The sequence below is a fragment of the Thunnus thynnus genome, chromosome 15 (assembly GCF_963924715.1).
Source record: "Thunnus thynnus chromosome 15, fThuThy2.1, whole genome shotgun sequence".
In the NCBI taxonomy this organism is placed as follows: domain Eukaryota; kingdom Metazoa; phylum Chordata; class Actinopteri; order Scombriformes; family Scombridae; genus Thunnus; species Thunnus thynnus.
Genome location: NC_089531.1, coordinates 28,269,560 through 28,292,010, shown reverse-complemented (window position 1 = coordinate 28,292,010; position 22,451 = coordinate 28,269,560). Strand labels below are relative to the sequence as shown.

The 22,451-nt window shown below is 38.8% G+C and overlaps 1 protein-coding gene and 1 long non-coding RNA gene across 7 annotated transcripts; one reads left to right on the top strand and one right to left on the bottom strand.

The window, feature by feature from the left end:
• Nucleotides 1-3,377: 3,377 nt before the first annotated feature.
• LOC137198039 (uncharacterized) lies at nt 3,378-9,739 on the top strand. Of its 2 annotated transcripts, none has more exons than XR_010931568.1 (2): nt 3,378-3,570; nt 9,557-9,739. It is a non-coding gene; the product is annotated as an uncharacterized lncRNA (long non-coding RNA). The 2 variants fall into 2 exon arrangements; XR_010931567.1 differs by lacking the exon at nt 3,378-3,570 and adding an exon at nt 5,992-6,080.
• anln (anillin, actin binding protein) lies at nt 6,258-21,830 on the bottom strand. 5 transcript variants are annotated; one of them, XM_067611634.1, is made up of 25 exons: nt 21,617-21,830; nt 18,937-19,087; nt 18,424-18,852; nt 17,508-17,842; nt 16,680-16,995; nt 16,128-16,333; nt 15,938-16,045; nt 15,707-15,818; nt 14,979-15,310; nt 14,723-14,871; nt 14,494-14,635; nt 14,245-14,380; nt 13,186-13,371; nt 12,710-12,836; nt 12,379-12,427; nt 11,648-11,701; nt 11,518-11,562; nt 11,248-11,280; nt 10,776-10,794; nt 10,245-10,357; nt 9,933-9,986; nt 9,554-9,640; nt 9,319-9,426; nt 7,952-8,124; nt 6,258-7,840 (listed from the first exon to the last, which is right to left on the bottom strand). In XM_067611634.1, exons 1-25 carry the CDS (start codon nt 21,632-21,634, stop codon nt 7,726-7,728), a joined length of 3,597 nt encoding a protein of 1,198 aa, XP_067467735.1. In that variant the 5' UTR covers nt 21,635-21,830; the 3' UTR covers nt 6,258-7,725. The 5 variants fall into 5 exon arrangements, with proteins under 5 accessions (XP_067467735.1, XP_067467736.1, XP_067467738.1 ...); XM_067611635.1 differs by having other exon boundaries at nt 14,979-15,307; XM_067611637.1 differs by lacking the exon at nt 9,933-9,986 and having other exon boundaries at nt 21,617-21,829.
• Nucleotides 21,831-22,451: the final 621 nt, after the last annotated feature.

Genomic DNA, 22,451 nt, shown 5'->3' with positions numbered 1-22,451 from the left:
ATGGTATCTGCATAAAAATGTACACTACAACATAGAGAGGCAGGGATTCTATTATGTATTTATATAGTGAAAGGAAGAGGACCAAGAATAGCTCCTTGTGGGACACCTCTCTTTTTAACAGCATTTGTAACTACTAAAGAGAGGTAATCATAAAACCATTTATTGGGCTGCTCATCTAATCCCAAAAAGGATCCTTTTCTAGTTAAATATCATGATCAATAATGTCACAGGCTTTACATAAGTTTATAAAACATGGCGCATGGTGTTGATAATTGTCCAAGGCATGAAAATGTTATTAATTATAAGTAATGCAGTGGTTGTTATGTTTAGTTGAGCATAACAGTTTTGCCTGCTAGTTAATAGTTAGACAGACAGTGAACCTAAACAATGAGCCAAAAGACACTAAAACCCTTTGTTGAGCCAAGCGAAACCGCACAATTAGGTGATAATTATCTGGGGGTTGGCCACTATAAGCAATTCCCTTCAAGTTTCATATAGTCATTTCATCTATTGTAAATATAAAGATATTGATTAGTGCAGCAAGAAAAAGTAATCACATTACTGTAATGCATTACTAAAGATTAATAAAGGCCAAAGTGTTGGACAACATGCTCTAGCACCAAATTTAAGAATATCTTTTGGAAATGGTTTTCCATCCCTCCAAAGTTCCACACACTTGTAGATAAGTGTTCCAAATACTTTATGGACTTCGTGATAGTCCTGTAAATGGTTAAACAATATTTATGACCAACCTAATAATCAATCCAAATTTGTTGCCAGCTGGATCATGTAGGTAGTCTAAATCTAGCACAATTCAACACAGTAGGCCAGCAATAAATCACATTTTTATTTCAGTTTTACTATTTATTAAATTTACTTGTCTTTTACTGAAATATGTATTCATATTCTTTTTATTGTTGAAGTACTCACATACATACTTAATATTTTCCCAACCCAATTAATAAATTACTAAAAATCTTTCAGTAGAATGCAATCCAACACAATGCCACCATTAGCTTAAGCCTCAAACACTACCACAGTGTCATTAATGCCTCTCGGTCACAACAAAACTTGATCATTTCAAATGTAATCTTATTTAGGATCTTATATAGAATTTTAAAATCTGGTGATATTGTATTTTTTTCTTTTCAACAACTCCCACCCAAACCAACAATGAATTGATCTACTTACAAGTATTGTGTGTGTATCCAAAGTCTAATAGCCTGATATATCTTATTCTTCTGTGCCATAGAGCTCTGTTGTCTATTAAAAACCCATCAATGAGACACACTGTTGCACTGGGTGACATGTTCCTTCATTAGTTAGATATAGACAGTGAGATATTGGATACAGATGAATCCAGGTTGCAGGCGGAAGTAGCCAAGTCACCATTACTGCGGTGGCACCTCACTTGTAAACTTGCATAGGCTATAACACTGTAATTTATGTAAATGGATCTCACTGTTTGGACGTTAATGCTAAGAAATATCACTAGATGATCCAGAAAAAAGCAGTTCTATGTTGAAAATATAGTCATCATAGGCCATTAAAATGCAGGTTTTTATCTACTAAACTTAATTTTTCAGCTAAATTTAACAGCTAGTCCTGTTTTTACAGAGGGTTCTTTATTGTGCTGTGAGCTGTGCTGTTACCAGCTGCTCTAAGAAGAAACTGAGACTCTGGAAAAACAGGAAGTATAGGAATAACCATTGTAATTTTCTGAATTTGCTGCTTGAATCGAGTTCACCTGTATAGCAGTAGTATATGTAAGCTCTGTTAATGGCCTTATTGATAATGTTTATGTTGGTTCAATGGTGGTTTATAACTGTACTGATTAAGTTTACTATGTTGAATATTGACTTCCTTGTCTTAAGAGTTTTATTGTCATTGTTACCAGAATCACACCCACATGTATAAAGTCCTGCACCACATGTATAAAGTAATGTAACAGTGACACAGCAAGATTGGAATTTGGTTGGTTAATAAATGACTAACGGTGAGATGATTAATGGGAGAGGAAAGAGGAAGTTCCAACACACAAGTCTATTTTCAGTTTTAGGACTTTTTCTCTAATCTTGGATTTTTGGTGAAATATTGGATCATTTGAACATTTATTGATATGAAACCATGTGAGAAGTTTAGAGGGAAAAATCACTATTTTGTGAAGCTGTTACCAACTAACAGACATCGGAAATGTGACCCCGACTACACACTGCTTTTTGTAAGACGTCAAAAGCCAAAAAGGTTGGAAACCACTGGTTTCATCTTTAACAATGTGATGTATTTTAAAAGCTTGTTATATTATCCATTGTGTCACATCTTCATCTGAAAAGTAACTAAAGCTGTCAAATAAATGTAGTGGAGTGGAGTATTTCTCTCTGAAATGTAGTGGAGTGGAAGTATTAAGTAGCATCAAATGGAAATACTCAAGTAAAGTACAAGTACCTCAAAATTTAACTTAAGTGCTTGAGTAAATGTAGTCAGTCCAATGCAGAATGATGTTTGTGCAGAGTTTGACACTACAAAGCTGTCTTCACATTCAGCTGCTGAAAGTGGAAAGTTTCTCTAGGTTTCCTGAAAATCTGAGTTTAATGCGTGTACTTATGAGCATGATTTGTGACACCACAACTAGTTTAGGGCCAGCTGGATTTTTCAATGAGAGAAAAGTAGATTTAATTTTAAGAATTTTTAACTTGTTAACTGAACAATCATATCAGACACACATTATTATTCCAAGCACAAGTATTTCAATATGTCTTAAAACATAAAAAAAAGCTTATGCTCCTGACTCCCTCCCTCTACTCCTTTTATATCTGTGTTTTTTCAAATAGATATAGCTAATGGTTCTAAAGCTAAAAGAAATAATAGGGGTGACATAGGAGATCCCTACTTGGTGGACTTTGATCATGTAAAAAAGGATGAAATCATTCCATTAGTCTTAACACTGTACAAGACATCGATCCACTTCTTGAATTCTGGACCAAAGCCAAATTTTCCAAGAACAATCAACAGATGACCAGTTGCAAATCTATCATTGCATGGTCTGTTAATGAAATAGCCCCAGTGTTTTTTCCATTTATTAAGCTTTCAGTAAGTTGATTTGAAATCAAAAAGTAATCAGTTCTAGACTGAGTGCCATGGGGGTGAGATGGGTGATGAGAAATAAAAGAATATTCTCTTTCGCTGGGATAAAGTAATCACCATATTAACCCCAGATCTCTCATTAACTAGAGATTGGCAAATGGAGTAGTGTTTTGTGTTTTGTTTTGTTTTTCCTGCATGTAATGTATTATTATTATTATCATTATTATTATTATTATTATTATTATCATAACCATTATTGATGTTTATAATGTATAAAAATTGGTATTTTAGTGTGCTTTAGTGCATTAGTGTGTTGATGCCATGTAGTGGTTTGGTGCTACTTTTTTGTTAATTTAGCACCTCCTGCTGGCCATGTGGCATATAGACAACAGACTGATGTAACTTCCTGTTGTGGTCATGTCATGAAGCCAGGTGTAGAATATAGGTGATCATCCTATTTTCCATGGCTGTTAAGACGCACTACATGTAAGTTTTTATGATATTTTTTTATGTTTTCAATGCATGTATGTCATTTGTTAGCTCAACATTTTCTCAACATCAGACTGTGGTCCTGAGAATTACTTATTTGGCGATGTTTATCTTGCTGGATAACTGAGAAGAAGTTTCAGTGAGACCAGTACAGCCCTAACTATAACTAATTTTCTCAAAGTATATTGTGTGTTCCGTTTTACACACTTCCTGAGGTTTTGTCAAAATCCAGTCAATGAGTCTGAGATATTGTACAATGATATTGTTGATACACAGACTCATGGACAGACAAATTTGCATCAGTGGAGTATCAGGGTCAATATTCCTGATGGTGATTCGTACTGTCCACATCATATTTTGTCTGCCACCAGTGAATCCCTGTTTTCCCTCAAATATGTTTTACCTGAATTGGCTTGATTACGGGGAATTTGCTATGTTGTTGAGCCACCACCATTATCTCAATTAGGGTTTTTTGACCATCCGACATACAGTATACTGTATATGTACTGTGAAATGTTGTTTGTTTTTCTTTTTTTACTTATATGGTGTCTATCTTATATTTCAGATGCAGCTTGGTCACAAATATGCCTACATGTAAACAGTGAACCTCACTAACTGTAACATATCAGTAATAGCCTTTGAGTTTGCCCTACGGAATGAATTTGGCCCCTCAGATTCTCCATTATATTCTGAAGATAAATATGAGTGCAAGATGACAATTACAGCTTATAACTTATGCCAATAAAATTGGTATACATTTAGGAAAATCCAAAACCATTTCACAATCATGAAAAATGAAGAGATATTCATTATTGGTAGATATTATTTTTTGTTTTTGAAGAAATTTTGTGGCATTCATCAATTTTCTCATACCAAGAATTTTCTCTTAGGTACGAACGGAATTTACGAGTCATGAACAGGTGACATTCATCAGGCCAATTCGCAGTCAGTTTGGGCAGTTAAGAGTTTATTGAATCAGAAATGGAATACTTGTTGGAGTAAACCTCACAGAAAAAAAAGAGAGTTGTAGGATAAGAGTGCGAACAGTTTCTTGTATGAGGCCTATTGTGTGGTGAGTCTAGTGCTCTAGTACTAATTGGAGGAGGGACTGATTCATTGATTGATTCTATTCTTTTTCAGGTTATAACATTAGCATCTCCATTCCTGGCTTGATAGGAATGAGATAGTTCAACCCAATGCAAAGACATGATTCCTCACAAAAAAAAAAAAAAATTGGTAATGCAATGGAATGTATGTGCAATTTCAGGTCAGGCTCCATCAACTTTAGGGATGTTTGCGGTTTCCTTCAGGGGGCCCGTAGGCTGAGGCCCCCTGCTCAGTGGAACCTCCAGACAGTGCTAGATGACCTAGTGGGTTGGCCTTTTGAGCCTCTGGATAAGGCAGACCTTGAATTTCTGTCACTTAAGACAGCACTCCTGTGATGTCAGCCAAGAGGGCAGAGAATCCAGGCCTAGAGTTAAGTTTATTTTAGGACAAGGCCACTTTGGCCTTTGCTCAAACTTTAATAGTGTTGATCACTGCACTCAAAATCAGGCCGATTCAGGTCTACCCTGTTACATCATCTTTCTGGATATCCAAAGAGAGGTCTGCCAGGTTGTCAACCAAATCTTGACACAATGCCAGGTAGAGAATGAATTTTAAGCACAGCTCAAGCTGATGGACAATCACCACCATCCATGGTGCATCAGACTGCAATTTTGTAAGGGCTCCATTTACTCTACCAAAGTTAACTGATGCTCCATCAGCTGCTGCTGCAGTAACACTGGTGCTGAGGTCAAGCTGATGTTGACATTTTTCTTTGATGGACCAGTGTATTCCCTCTGCATCACATGTGGTGGGTTCTGCTACTACCGAGTAGTTTTATAAACGTACAACATAAACGGCTGTTCGATGTCAAACAGTTTGTACATTTTGTCCAGCGTCTTTTGTCCACCTGTACATTCTGATCACGTTGGGGCTCTTGTAACTCTGACTGATCTTGACCACTTTGGGGTACCTCTGAGTCTTCTTGATCAGTGTGTCCCTGATTTTTGGAGGCCCTGCAAATATATGTATTGTTGAATTAGTCAGTCAATGGTCTAATTCTTTGATTAATTTATCTATTCATCATTTTAATATTTTTAATAATTAATTTAATATTTGAAAAAGGTCTCAAGTTCATGATATTTACTTACAATTTTGTCTTGTTCCCTTTGCATTTTCCGCTTTGTGCGCTCATTTCTTGGCATCGCACTGCAAAAGTGGCAACCCGTCAGATCTCACTGCAACTCTATGTATGTTTGTAGTTAGCTAACAGTATGCAGCAATATTCTGGTAAACTTTAAAACGTGTATTAATACTTACACTGTACAGTGTTAAGCTGCTTATGCTTCTCATATAACATTAATTGTTAGCTAATGTTAGCTAGCAGGCTAGCTGTCAATGTTACGTTGCGAAATCTTGCGGTACTGTTGATGTCCATCATGATGACAGAGACACTGGGAAATGTGAGTTTGTTTATTTGCTGCATCACATGTAGTTTTAAATGAGGAAATCCGCAACTTTCTTTTAAGGGCACAGCAGCCACTTCCAAACAGGGCATGTCAAACTGGCCATGTGAGAAATTAATTTTAGAAAGGGCATTATGGCAACACTCTGGGGCAACAACAGCATTGATCAACAACTTCCCCATCACAGCAGCTGCTGTTTTTTTTTTTTATTGTCTTATATTTTTGGTTAATGTTCTGACAAAAAGATTTAATTATCTGGTACATGAACGACACTGAAATTAAGATATCTCATAGCTTGAAAACCATTATAGATTCCGTTTAATGTTACATTTCAATAAAATGACAAAAGGAAGCACTAAAGAACCATTAGTAACCTGGTCCATTTTGGTCAAAGCAGGCATTTATTGAAGTCTCACTGATCCACTAATACCTGACAAACTGAAAACTTTCATGTGTTAAAGTATCTGATGAAAGCACTTTTATATTTCCTGCTCACTCATTCTTTATGATGAAAATGGATGTAAAAGGATGAAAAAACAAAGTGTAGTTTTGTAAATTTGTGTTCATTATCAACATGCTGAAAATCTGTCATTCTGAAAATACATTTACCAAGACCCGCTGGCCCACTGTAAAGTCTGTTACATACTCTCCATAGTTAACACAATGGGTGTTCTTGGGCTCTTCCAAAGTAAAATATATAATCTAAAAACCATGAGATACTCTGAAAAAGCAAATATGACGCTGGAGCAAAGTGGCTTCCTTTGTGAGAAGCTACTTTTCCTCTTACATCAGGCACATCTGGTATGGCATAAAGCCTGACCAATATCTTATATTACAGTGTTGCTATAACAGTTTTTCCTCCGTAGTAGTGACAAGGACAAGATGCCCTGCTTTGTACATATTTTGGTCAATATACAATTACCAAATTTTTATAAATCTCAAAAATGTATATCAGCCTCAAAAATCTAGTATCATTTGGGCTGTATTATGGAGTATGTCGCAGTTAGCCAAAAGTTTAACACTGAAACAATGACTTAAACAATGAACAAACAAACAAACATTGCAAATACATGTCCAAAACTGCTGTATCAAAAATCTGTGCATGGCACTGACAAAAAGCCAGGCCAAAGTCCTGCCACAAGTAGTAAAAGCTAATATATAAAGTAAAAACTTACCAGAAGTATCAGTACGGTTCTGTGCCATCATGCATGATAAAATGTAGCGCATTCATTCAGTGATAAAACTGTGGTGCTCAAATTAGTATTCATCTATATTTTCAACACCATTTCTATATTGATTTCAGCTTTGAAACCAAATAATTTAAAGCCATGCATTCTGTGGCAAGCGCACTAAATATCGGCGTTAACATAAAAAAGGTGGCAACCCATGTGTCCTCATGTATAAAATATAGTGCCAGGATCCCAGTCCTGCACAAAATACTGAACTGAAATGTATCAAATGTATGGCTTTATTTACTTTCCTCAGATCTATAACTTATGTGTTTGATTATTTATCGTCCTGTGAAATATCCACAAGTTAACAATTTAACAATTCTCATACTGTATTGCACTTAATGATTGTATTTGTCACTGGTATTGAAAGTCCAAAAGAGAGAAAGGCTCCATGTGACAGAGTGCGGTGATTACAGTGGCCTGTAACAGGCGTCTGGTTGCCACATACGCAGATCCACCACAATCTGGTTGAGTTTCTTCATCCACAAATTCCTCTCGTCCTTAGTGTCAGCACTCAGCCAGTTTCTGCACCGGAAAACAAATCAGTGACAATCAGCAAAGCAAGGACACTGTTCTTTAAAGAAAAGCTTTTGATAGACATGTTAGGGTGTGTGTATGTTAATAGTGGGTACTTACTTGGTGACACACATGGTATTCTTGCACTGACTGACTAGTGTCTCTTTGTCGTCCTCTCTTTGTGGTCTGACTGTGATGAGCTCAAATGTGTTTGGTCTGGCGCAAAACTCTCTGTTGGCTGGTTCCACCTTCTTACTGGTGCAGTTAGCCAGGTTGATGCGACCAATGGGATTCTAAACAAAACAGAAGAAAAACAGAAGGTCAACACAGACTTGACAGAAACATCAAGTGTCAGCCTCTTTTAGGATTATTCAGACTTTATATGGTATTTATATTTGCTATGTAACACAATTATTTTGGTCTAATGCCCAAGCCTCTGTGCAGTGTGTGCAGATATCTTTGCCTTTCAGTTTTTTTACACAACACTGAGAAATGTAACATCTCCTTTAGAGCTCCTGCAAGGTCTCTAACAGACAGCATACTGGTGCAAGAATTAGCTTCCTCTACTCTGGTCTGCCACAGTGCCGCAGATACTGCAACATAACAGATCAGGACTCAGCTCTAAAACAGGCCAATGACGTGTTTGAGATCAGTTAGAAAATGTCACAATAACAGTTTGTCCACAGAACACTGACGAGTTTATTTTTCACCTGGAAAATCTCCCACTCACTATATATCTTAGTCACAATTCTTTAATAATCAAATTTAAGGAATTCTCATAAAAAATGTTTATATTATATGGCTGTCATTAAATATTATATTTATCGATTGAAAATATAAATTGGTTTAATTTGTGGATTGTAAAAATTGTTGTTTTTTTTACTGAACATCATAATCTTTAGCTTCTGCCTGCCGTTAGCAGTGCTTGTCACAGGATTGTAAGCTCAGTGATTGGATGTTTCTTGCTGAAATGCACCTTGGGAGTCATAGTTAACTTCTATGTCCACAGGTTTGTACCTATTTTCTAACACAGCTTTTAATCTTTTGTACTGATTATTTAACCCAGAGTTTCATGTTCACCCAAACTGTAAAAGAGCTCTAAGTCTCATCTGAGAGGACTTTCAATGCATGCGGGAGAGGGTCCTCCACAGTGCTTTAGATTTGGATAGGACATGCACTATTTCTTTGACTGTGTGGAGATCTTCAGTTTCCACATTATAAATGATGAGTGTGTTAGATGCCAGTAAAGGTACTAAAACATCTTACAGAGTCTTACAGGCAAAAGACTGATATGCAGACTGTGTGTGGGGCAGATTCTCAGTGCAGGTGCACTAAAGTGTACTTGGGTGGATCCCATGAATAATATGGTAACTTTCACTATCAAAAGGTAAGATGTATAAATAATGTTGAATGTTAAGTTAATTAATATCTATTTATTAGAAAAGGCAGGAATAGCCAGCACATAGCTAAATAAAATAAAGGGTTACCTTTCTCTTCTCGTCATCTGGGTAAGTCCAGTAGGAGATGCAGTATCCTGATAACACACACCACCTCCTGTGCCAGGCTCCAAATCCACTAACATCCTCAAACATCGTCTGGGCAGAAAAAAAAAAAAAAAAAAGAGTCTTGTAAACATATTTGTATTTGGAAACAGCATCAGCAAACCAAGACTGTTCTAATATCAGTTCATCAGTAGTGATGATTTGATCTGCTTTCACTCACCAGGAAGCCTCTCTCCTCCACCTTGGAGCCAACTTCACACTGCATCTTGAGGTAGATGTGGCCCTCCAGAGGACACAAGAATGGAACCTTGAATCCAAAGAACAGACACTTCATGAAAAGCTGGGACAGTGTGTCATCAATTCGGAAATGTTAGTCGCAAGTTAAAAAATAAAGACACAAAGGTTATGCAAGCTTCTCTTAAGATGGTTAAAAGCACCTGACAAGCATACAGTGATTAAAAGCAACTTACATTCCCTCCAGTGAGAACAGGTTAAACTGATAGTTAGTGTAACAATGCAGTTAAGAATGTTGTTATAGTGTGTTGACCCTTTCCCCCAATAGAACAGAACAAGGAAATAGACAATAGGGCGAGAGTAACCTTCTTATGAAACATGCCACTGAGTAGTTCTCTCTCACTTCCTTCATATTTGATCTAAAAGACAGATATCGAGGCAGGTGAGTGAGTGCACAGCCAGATCATACTGTCCTGTGAGTCTCTGTAAAGCCTTCACACACATACTGTATATGACTGATCTCAAGAGAACTATCTGTTGGCATCACACATGTACAGTGGTATAGATTGCAGACAAAGTCCAGCCATATTTGAAATGCGGGACAAATGAAGCACAAAGAAGAAAACTCAAGAGTTCAAATGAGTGCAAATGAGAAAAAAAAAAAGTGTCTTCAATACCTTCTCCAGAGGAAATTTGTTTTTCCCAATGGAAGAGAGAGTGAGCTTGTGAGATCCAACTAGGACAAAGTTGCTGGTGCGAACAGCGTTGGGGCCTCCTGGACTGGCCACAACTACATAGAGAGAATCAGATGATTATCATCATGGACTGCACTGATTTTACACATCAAGATTAGTTTACTTGCCATAAGGAGTACTACTCAGCCTGTGAAAACGGTTGTATAATGCTTCTGTGGCTCAGGAGGAGCTTTGTTAAATCTGAAAATACACAACTCTACCGACATCAGCAGGTATCTTGCTTGAGCTGGGAGGCCCAAAGCTGGAGACTAGAGGTGTGAAGTTTGAAAGATGTGGCTGTTTACAAGGTAAGGAGGGTCTAACCAAAAATACAAGCTGTTTTCACATATGAACTCCGGACAATGTCTGGAGAATCTTAGGGCTGCATACAGCTCGCTAGATGCAAGAGTCTTCTGTCACATTTAACTCAGTAGGGCAAACTTTGCTTTAGAAGGATGTTGTATGTTGACATACCTGGTGTCTGTCCACTTTTCTGAAAAACAAAAGATGAAAGTAACAAATTAAAACACTAATTTCAGACAGATGAGAAATGAGTTAGGCAGAATTATTAGGGGGATGGTTATGTATCTTTTCTTTTTGCTGAAGGGAGAATAGCAAGATTTATCTATCTGTCAAAAAAAAAAAATCATGACTAGTTACATGACAATAGTTACAAAAACAGAATGCATCATTTACTATGTTTACCATCATTTTGGCAAATACTAATTTGCAATTTGGACTATGTAAAGAATATTGTCCATATTAAGTGTGAAATCACGGTTGGGTTGATGAAATGAGGGTGATTTTAAAGTCACAGGGAGGGTCATTCTTCTTTAAAAAGCAAAACATAAGCTTCAGCCTCCACCCCCATCAAATAATTATCACCCAGTCCCTAACATTCTGATACGGTATGGTAAAAGCAGTATAAAAACATTTAAATACTTACTGTAATGGCGAGGAATCTCTTTGGAGTGATAGCCTGAAAATAAAGCAAATAATGTATTTTTGCTTCAAAAGGAACGATGGAAGGAACAATTCAATCTGCATGAGGGAATTACTGTATGTTGTTGAGCAGTCAATATTCCACTTAATGAAATAAACACCCGAAGCTGTGTGGAGAAACAGTTCTGCAGTAGTGACATTCTGTAAAGCCTTTCTACACTGTGTACACCCACCAACCAGTAAGTTAGGGATCTGACACAGAAACTGTTCATACCGCCATACACAACTCATGGGCCTCATGAACCTGCTTCCACATTATCTGGACACACACACACACACTTTTTAAGGGTCATGAACTGGCAATGTCTTTTACACTTGGTTAAAACAAAAAAGTGGGACTATACCTTTGACTTGTTGGGTTTCTTCTTCTTGTCAATGCAGACCTCACGCTTCTGCACCTGAGGGTGTCATTAGACCATGAATCAGTAATTAAAGATGGCAACACTCAAGGAAAATAAACTAAACGAGTTATCAAAGTAGAGTTTTACAAGCCAAAAATATAAAAGAGGATGAAGCATACAGACATGACCTAAGATCCAATGGGGGGGGGCTGTTTGGCTATAGAAAATGGTTAGAGCCATAATAACAAATGTGTTGACCCTGAGGTCACCTGAGCAACAAAGCTTATAAAAAGAAGAAAAAACTATAGATTGTCAAAAAGGTATTTGATGTTTTAAGGATTGTGTTTTTAGGTTGACATCTTGAGCAAAGTGCATATTAACAGATTACTAGTCATTAGAGAAGAGGAAAAAAAATTGTGTAGTATTTGTTTTAGGATTTGCAAAAGCTAAATGTTGTGGCATCTCTATTGTAACTGAAAAAGCAGCATCAAATATCATGAAAATTAACAAATTGAGAGAAATGATATTTTATAGGTCTGGGAAACCCAAATCTGTAGTCATACCCAGGAATCAGAGGAAATTATTGCTTGAGAGAATGTCATAACAGTACTCTATGTGTTAAAGACGTTAGAGACTTTTTGGGTTTTGTCTACATCATGCAAGACTCAATAGAACTGTGCATATGTCTTCAGGAGGCATGTGCATCATTATTTCTGTATCTGTAAAACACTCACCAGGCAATAGATCTCAATATCAATGGCAAAGTCACTGGACACATCAGTTCTGAAAATGAAAAAGGACAAGGATACTTGTTGTCAATATTAAATAATCATCATCTGGATCATCATAACCTGTATTGAATGAAAAACTGATGTTTTTTGACAAGAATCAGAGTTCACCTTCCTCACTGTAGAGTACGGACTAATGAAAACAACAATAACAGACAGATAACCAACATTACATTTATCCGAATAACAAATCTAAACTGCCTCATAACAAAGGTGGACAACAATGAGAGGATGTGTGTGTGTGTGCGCATTTGTCTGAGCAAAAGTCCTGACTTACATTGTGAACTTGGTAGGGAAGGTGAGGGTGTCTCCACTGAGGCCGCGGTGTGTGCTTGCTAATGGAGTGGCCACAGTATTCTCTGCTCCAGCCCGAAGCATGATGAAGAAGGAATGTTTGGTTGACTCTGAAATAATCAAAATACAGAATAATATTGATAACCATCAGTTTAAGAATGTGAAAGATGAAGTTGACTAAATCCAGCTCCTTTAGAAGTTCAATGTCAGGACTAAGACTGAATCTAAATATAACTGACAAAACCAACACTACAGCATGACTAAGAATTGAGTAAGTGAAAGGCTGTAGTTTGCATTAGTTTGAAGTTTTTACCATTAATATAAATAGCAGTAAGTACACAGAAGTGGTGTTGTCTCATAGAGAGCAATAGTGAGGACTAATGTGAAAAGAAAATGTTGAGAAACTGTGCAGTGTTACTCTAAATTACCAAGCTGCAGTTTAATGCGTTTTCAGCCTACCTGGCTTGTTGGCAGTGGAGCAAACAAAGTCTGCCTTGAGAGGCAGGCGTAGCTCCTGCAGGGTGATGGAGCCCTTGGAGGCAGAGATGCTGGTGGGTTCTGGAGCTGTAGGGGCCTTTTTCTGGCCTGCTGGGCCCTTTCCTTTCAGACGGTCCAACTCAGCCTTCAGTGCCTCCCTCCTCTCCGCTGAGGAAGTAAAAAGGAAACAAAGTCAAGCAGAGATGAGGAGGAGTGGGCTACGGAGGTCTGGTAACCTCACTTCTTTCTGACTCCACACCTCACTGATTTTTTCATTTTCAAATTTGTAGTGAAATATAAAATTGATTTTAAGATTCTTTTAACTGGTTTTAAAGCTCTGAATGGTTTAGCATCAGCCTACATCTCTGATCTCCTTGGTCCATATTCTATATGCAGACCCCTCAGATCCTCTGATCAGTTACTTCTCTCTGTTCCACTTTCCCAGTCAAAATCAGGAGATGACCAAGCTTTTTCCCCCATCTCTGTCAGATCTTCCCCATCCATCACCATCACCTTTTTAATTCCAACTACAGACTCACCTTTATAGAATTGCTTTTAAGGCCCCCTATTTTTTTTATAGCATGATACAATTGTTAACTTTGTCTATTACAATATACTTATCTATTTATTTTGTTTTGTTTCAATTATTCAGCTGTATTTTTCAATTTTCTGTAAAGCACTTTGGTCAACTCCTGTTGTTTTTAAATGTGCTCTATAAATAAATTTGACTTGACTAGTCCTCAACCGACGCCGACTCAAGTGATCACATGGAGCGATTTCTCAGATTTCACACACACATTTTTCCTTTATACAGTAATACTCCCCAACATCTGGAAACACACTGGAACAATCAGTGGAGTTCTTCTAAGTACAAGACCCCAAAATTAACCAGATTCATAGGTTTTGAAATTTTAATAAAGAAAAAGCAAATACAGCATTCACAAGGACAGCTAAATTTTCTGTAATAAAGCTAAGTAACTTCTAAAGGCATATGCAAATGTGCTTTGTGTAAGTATTGATCTATTGTCTGGATAAACTCACTCGCCACCAGCAGCAGTCTCTCTGCCTCAGCCTCCACCTGGGATCCTTTGCCGTGCTCTTCGTCTGTGCAGCAGTTGAGTGCCTGACTGGCCTGGTGTATAACTGTCTGCTGCAGGTTCATCTCATTCGCCAGGATCTACATAAACATACGACAGATTCACCGTTTATCACAGAGCGCAAGCTTCACTGCGCTGTTTACTGAAAACTCATACTGTAAGTATACATAAAATGAAAAATATTATTCCAAACCTTCATCTTCTGTTTGATGCTAAACAGACTGGAGCCTTGTGGTTCCTCTGCCCTGTGAGAAACATCCTCTTTTCTCACAATCACCTGTTTCACATCAGGTCTCTCAGTCTCCTTCACTCTGGTGGACCTGTATGCATCAATGCTGACACGCAAATATACATATTATGATGGATGTTTGCTATGACACAGAAGACTGTAATGCATCTCAGTATTGAATGGGAGCTCTTACCTGTAAGGCAGTTTATGGTCCTCGCCTAAGGCCTCAACACTGTCAATGGAGGCAGTCCGTATCATGTTGGTTCTCTGGAACTTGCTAGGTTTGGAAACATTGTCTGGGGTGTTGCCCTTCACAATGAATGAGCTGGCTGGAGTTGAGGTCTGCACAAAGACATGACGAAAATCTTTTCGTAAGGATGTAAATTGTTACATATGGGCTCATACAAAAGACCTGAAGTGAATTAGGCAAAGCTCATGTTGATACCAACCATCATTCTCCTCTCTGGACTCCTCACCACAGAAGCAACTGTCTCTGCCAGAGGAGTGAGGAGGGACATGGAGGAGATATTCAAGGCATCTTCCTCCTCATCCTCTTCTTCCTCCTCATCATCATCCTGATCTTCGCTCTGCTCCAGGACTCCATCAAACAGCTCGTTGATAATTGCAGAGTTGATGGACTGGTCAACATTCATCTCGATCTCCTTCACCACCTCCTCCTTTTCTTCTGGGGTTTCATCAGTTGTTTTCTCTGCTGTACGGGCGACCACTCTCAGAGGACTGGATGTGGAGGCTGGAGGCGACACCACCGACCTATGACCTGCTATTTGACATTAACTGTGTAAGAAACTCCATTCTCTTTTACCAGATTAAAGAAGTGCATTTAGCTGTAAAAATTATTTGTTAATTAAGACCTTCAGAGCAACACATAGTGAAAAATAGCCATGTCACATGTCAGAGCTCTCAAGCTCAACCTCTCAAGTTAAAAAAAAAAAAACACGGCCGTTTTTGTGATTTGTAAAAGTTCTGCCAGCAAAATGAATTTGTCAGTCATGAACAAACAATGTGATGGCAATTCCTAACTTGTTACATAACTCTTTTCCCAGTCAAGGGATATTTGAACTTAATAGATGAAAGAACAATTGCTAATACTAATAACGGACCACTGAAATGCCTGGACCAAATTCACCAATCACCAGTCTGAGATATTATAGAATACCTGGAGGAGTGCACTTGGTGGGTGTATCTGTACTGTCAGTAGAGGGTGCTGTGGGTTCATCCAGTGTCTCACTTGGGGCAACCTCACTCTGCACAGGCTTTTCCAGCTGTTCCTGAGAAGTACATTATTTGTTAAATACTACATAATATGTGCTATGAATGTGTAAATATTTTGTGAGATGTCAAACATAACTTTCTGTCAGATGAGCTTAAGTCAAACTTATCAGCCAACCTTGATGTCTGTGATTTTCTTGGTTTCTGCTGCTTCATCTTTGTTTTTCCACATGTTGTTGCCCTTTTGGAAACGACTACGAATTTGAGCCAGTTCAGACTCACGCTCCTGAAATGAGGGGGGATTTTTGTGAATCATTTTGATCATAACAATAAGAGTATATATTATAGTATCCGTAACATTAACCCACCAGCTTCTGTCTCTGGGTGAGATCAGCAGTGGTTGTTTTTGCAGCCTCGGCAGCTCTGAGCCTCTCCTGTACCAGTCTGGTGTTTGGTGTAACTGATGGAGTTACTGTGGTGGTCTTTGGCTGGGGGGTGCTGCCCCCTGCTGGAGAGCTCTGGTTTGTTCGCTCCTGGTACCTCTCTCCAAATCGCTCCAAGAAAGACTTTACACCTGGTGGGAATCAAGGGTAAAAGAATGCAAAACATTTTCTTTCATACATGTGGAGCAAACTAACTGCAACATCAGATGCTAATCAAATGCTAATCAAATCTGTCTGCAGTATTATTGCATGGTGAATATATTAAAAACCAGGTCTTAGAGCTTCATCAATAACCTTCCAGAATTAATCAATTATTTTCAGCAGCGGGAGGGAACCCTTGTTTTCACAACTTTGAACTTGCCCAACCTAATGGGCAATGGATAGTTTTAATTAGTGTATAATCACCTGAAAATAAGAATCATTATGTTTTCGTTACCTTAGAATGAGCCCACAAAAATAACCTGCAACATGACTCACCAGGAGCTCCAACAGTGGCCTTTTCTTGTGGGACAGAGGGGCCGGTAATGGTGGGCTTGGCACGGAGTTCTGGCTTCTGAGGGCTGGAGGTGAGGTTGAGACCCCTGGAAATAGCCTGATTCTTCAGGGGGCTTGGAGGCACTGATGTTGAGCTGGAGGAGCAGGCCTTCTGGGGACTGGGTGGTTGGGCTATTTTCTGGACGGAGCTCTTCTGAGGACTTGTTACTGACTGAAGCGCTGGTCTGGCAGCAGGGGTGTCAGCCTTCTGAGGGCTTGGGTGAACCACATGTCTTGACTTAACAGGAGAACACACCGCCTGTTGAAAAGTCATACAATAGCCAAGTCACATCCAGTCTCTTCATTTATAAACCGTATTAAAAAACAATGCAAGTTGGGGCATCATGGTGGCCAGAAATTCAGACTAAAAACTACAATTATGTAAAAACAAAACCTAACGTTGTTGGTGTGTTTGAGTTGCTAAAGGCAAGACAACATATACATCCAGGACATCCAGTCTGACTGACATATCCAAGAGTTGGAAGGCTTATCAGACACCAAAACACTGCACAGAGGTTTATAATACAAGGAAGAATTCTGGGAAGTTATGGGGAAGCTATCACAGTAACAATCATTGTATTTTCTATTGCAATGATCATGAGGTACAGACAATAATAACTGCAACAGTTAAAGCTTCAATGACCATGTAGCAGAAGACTGCTAACACAATATCTGCTACAGTCATCAAAGTTTTAGAAATCTCATAAAACACCAACCAGACAGAAGTAATAGGCTCTGTCCAAGACTAATGCATTTCTAACGTAAGCCTACCTGATCAGAGCTGGGTGTGAACTTGCTGCTTGCAGCTGAGCTGGCCGCCACATTGTCTGCAGTGCTTGGTTTAGTGTTGGCAGACACACTGGCATCTCTACAGGCAAACTTGGGAACAGAGGCAGTAGCAGGCTTCGCTTGTACATTCTGTTTAGGAATGTTAGCGTGGCTTAAGTCGTCTTCCCAGGTTCCGATGGTGGCAGCAAGGTTGGCCAGTCTGCCTTTCCTCCCTAGTGGAGTTCCTGAGGACACAGTGGGGTCAGCAGCTGGTGGGACATCAGCTTGTCTCTTCAACATGGACAGTGGAGTGCTGTCAGGAACTGCATCAGAGGTGCCTGAAAAGGTAGAAATATGTATCATTTAGGTCAATATGACTATATGACTATCAGACAATTGATAGAGTGGATACCACACCCTTGACAATTAGTATTTGCAAACTTTGGATGGCTTAAACACCAAGCGACCCTTTCAACAACATACAGTACAACTACAGAAAAAAGAGGTGCAGCATTTTTCTTTTGACACATTGTGGCCTCTTCTTTCTGACACCTGAGTCTTACTGGCTACCATGATGGTCTGACTGAAGAAAAATTTTCAATCTATTTTGATTCCAAAAAAATTTAAAAAAATATATATATAATTGATCCAAATGTTGTAGAGCTGTGTTCCAAATAAGCTTTAAAAGGAAGATAGTGAGAAATGGTTCAAATATACACAAACCAGACCAACAAAACTTTCACAGCAACAGGAAACAATAACCACTTAGATATGGTTGTTGTCTGCTGTTAGCTTCTGTCAGTCAGTTATAGCAGATTCTAACTCTGTGTGTTTTGTTAATTTGGTGTGAAGCTTCCCTTTTGTTTACACCTTGATCATGGATTGTGTCTTTAAATACTGATACACAAAGTATTCTTACCATCCCAACACTTTCTCTGCTCAGCTAGCCTCTGTAGACGAGATTTCATGCCAGCAGCAGATGGAGCTGAATCTTCCACTGAGTCCTCCTTGTTCCTCTGTGGGGCTGGACTGGCAGACACCATTTCCACTTCTCTGATATTCAGAGGAGCAGGAGAAGAGGTGACTGTCATCTTCTCTGGCTCTGGCTGTACAGTTTTCACTGGCTGAGACTGGACAACAGGCCGGGTGGCAGTCCTCTCCAGGGAAGAGGCAGACCGTACACTGGCAGGGCCAACCGGGGGTTTCTTGTTTGTGGGAGGATCTGGGATGATAGAGGACACAGGTCGTGTCGTCACTGGCTCCTGGTTCTCCTCGCTGACTGAAGGCTGGACATTTTCCCCTGAGCGACTGCGCTTGGAAGGAGAAGGCTTGGATGACGCCTGTGGAACTGGGACAAAGTGGAAGGAAAATATAAGCAAAGATAAACCAGCTGCTACTTAATGGTCAAACAGGACAAGAAATGTGCTCATACCTTTATCAATAACTGGCTCACTGATCACACTATTGGTGTCAGCCAGTGGCTCTCTGGGTCTTTTGACCATCTGTCTGTTTGCTGCATTTGGTCTCTCTGCCATTTTCTTCTGCAGGTTTTCTCTGCGAGCCCGGGTCCGCTCCAACAGTTTCTGGTTTGACAAAAGCAGTTATTCCAATGGCTGCTTTATACACATGTGCAGTGTTTTATTGTATTAGGTACAACTTACATCACAACGCCACCACATACTACAATCTCAAAAATTGTAAAAGATTTGACAGTCTAAACATTTTACATTAGTGATTTACATTAATAATATTATACACTTAGTTGCACAAAGGCAGAATGATATTATATTAAAATATTATTGTACTGTTATTGTTTTGCTGCTTTTATTGTGTTCACCTCCTGTACAGCAGAAATAGACCTTTGTAATGACCAAAAATGTGTTTTCTGCTAAAGACTGCTCCCACATCAAGTCAAATGTCCATAAAATTGCAAACATTTGCTCTTATGCATCCACATAAACCAAATAACTGAGTTACGGCTACAACTTGTAAGTAACTAATAAGTGTTCACAAATTTGAGGGTTTTTTTAAGCCTTTAGTTTCTCTTGGGCTTGAGCTAAAGAATAAGGCTGGCATTATTCTATATTGTTGTCATCAAATCCCATGAAAAGACCCAAACCAATGAGTTTTTTTTTTTTGTTCATACTTCAATACAGACTTGAATGCATGCGGCCACACTTGTAGTGTGTACAGTCTGCACAGTCATGAATTTTGTGCTACGTGCAAATCTTGGTGGACGTGAGCAGATGACATGTGATTTACATCACATGGACCCATGCAGACGGCACAAACATGAATTAACATTGAGTCTGCCTCTCAATCCTTTCTGACTTCCCTACCCTGTCTGCAGCACTCAGCCCCAAGCACATTTGTTCCTTCTGAAGACATAAATTCTTGATCACAGATCAAATATATAGTTTCATTTTTTTTAAAAAGGCTCAATCATTTCCTCAATCAGCTGGCAACTGTATTTTAGCAAAAAATACTTAAACAGGAGGAAATGGGAAATGGTACATTTGTTGGGAATGATTTCCATCTGCAGATCAATCCAGATTTGGTGCTCTAGTGAGTATTTCTGGCAGCAGGATGGTGTGTGTGGGACTGAGTCAAACTAAACTACTGTGTTCATAGTAATCAGCTGAAATCAATCTTTAAAAAAAGCCAATGAGAAGAGGTTTGAGATCAAAATATTTCTGTCTAATGAGCCCTTTATGTTCCTCAACAAAGTCCCTTCTTGTCAAACTTGCCCTACAGTTTCGCAGTTGCTATGCATGGGAAACTTGCAAATCAGGCAACCCCCCTTTTACATCTTCTAACTGTACGTACAGTACCATTCGAAAGTTTGGACACACTTTCTCATTCAAGTAAATGGGAAGGTGTATCCAACTTTTGACTGGTAATGTACGTTTTGGCACTGCAGCATAGTTGTGAGTATATGCTGTGTCATGGAATCAGCGAATCAGACCTCTTCATAATTACACTGTCGTTGTTGTGAGACAATCAGTCTGTGCCTTTAAAAAAATAAAAAAAAAAAAATATGCTGATTCTCCATCCTTAAAGTTAAGTGCTGTATATCTGAAAATACAAATATGTGGAACGAAGCACAGCAAATAACATTACGGCTGAGGACACACAAAACAGTCCCCCACCCTAGATAAAGAGGCCTCTGTTTGCTTGCTCTCTTTCCTTCCTCTTTTCTTTATTTGACATTCCCTTTCCTTAGCCTCAAACGCATCCTGTCACACAATCTGATTTACTGTACTCTAAGATAACTGTGCAAGCCCCAACACATTCCTGCAGCTGCACTGCAGTGCCTGCACCACTCTTTCCAGACACTGTGGAAAACATGAAGTCACATTTAGCAGCATTCCTCAAGAATGAGCCCCTCCTGCTTGCGGTTGCTGGATTTGAATTTTCAAATCCAGGAACTAGAGTGACAAGAGTTGTGATCACACAGATATAAATCATTTGTAGTCTGTGGTTCCAACGTCAGTTGAGAGCGTTAACGAAAAAAAGAGGAATTCAAGAAAGGTGGGTCAAGTGTTGGACTATTTCCAGTGCTGACAAATACCATTGCCTTAAATGGAGACAAAGCTGTTTAATTTGAGGAACGTTACGTTACACTGATTGTGATGTGTTTTGGCTGCGTGAATGAACAATACGTGGACGAAACACGTGGGTATAGGAGTTATTATACAGTAACGTTATAAGCGACTGGCAAGTAAATAGCCTGGCTACATTACTTTTAGAACTGCTTAACGTTAACAACGAACGTTACTCAAACGTCTTCAAAACCTGCTGCCGTGAGACGTTTCACATACAAGCTACATATTAGTGTTATTTCGTATTTTGCCAGATTTATGGTTGCTGACAACTGACAAGACAAAGAAAAAACACGTGACATTGTCCTTATTTCATGTATTAACGTTACTATACATTTCTGTATTGTGAACTTAGCCTACGTTAAAATCCTATGTGAGTAAAAAGGTTGGTCTCAGGCCGTAACAAACATGTATCTAACATTAATAACAGTATAAACATGAGAAAGGTTACGTTAGTTAGCATTAGCAGGTAACGTTAACGTTACCGCAGCTAATGCTACTTCGACTCACCTCGGTAAATGGATCCATTCCGGATAGTTTATCCCTACTCGAACAATATTTCAACAACTGGGTATTTTAAAAGTCTAGTACACTACTGTGTGTACATAAACAGGACGCGGTGAGGTAGGCTGAGCGACTCTCAGCTTCTGTTGTCTCTTCTCGGCTTCTCCTCTCTCTTCACAAAACAACTTCTGTTCAAATTTGAATTTCAGCGCTGCGCCTACTGCGCAGACTCCACCACTTAAACGAAGCGCTCGGGAGCCAATCAGAACGAAGGATTCGGGTTTTACACATGCTCAGCCAATCACAGCCTGAGTGTATCGAAAAACGCTGTCAACAGCACAGCACCACCCAGACCAGACCATCTACTTCCTATGAATCAGTCATCTGTGTACTCAAATGCTGAAAACAAACGGTCAAAACGTACACATACTGGACCTAATATACATATTTATTACAGAATAATGAAAACAATGGGGATTTAAAATGGACAAGACCACAAAACCATTGTTCACTAACACTGAGCATTACTGGATTATATTTCAGAGAAAACCCCATTATTGAAAACTGCTATTTCTAGGGTTATGAAAATGTTAACCTCTCATTAACATTTGCTTTTTTTTGCTTAATCGCACATTTACAGATTGAACCATTTAAGACAAATATTCTCTTGGTTTGCTAAACTGGTAACTAGTTTGAGCTATCACTATAAATTTTAGTATGCCAAATATAGGCTAGGTGGAATGACATAATGAACAAAAGACTCATTATGGTAAAATAAATTATACATCTCTATTTTTTAGTTGCAATCAACTGACATATATATATATAGAAATTATATGTC

Coding starts and splice junctions, on each gene's coding strand:
- anln (XM_067611634.1), bottom strand. Junction 11,563..11,647: donor AGAAACCCAACAAGTCAAAG/GTATAGTCCCAC, acceptor GTGTGTGTCCAG/ATAATGTGGAAGCAGGTTCA. Junction 9,987..10,244: donor ACAAATTTCCTCTGGAGAAG/GTATTGAAGACA, acceptor TCTGTCTTTTAG/ATCAAATATGAAGGAAGTGA.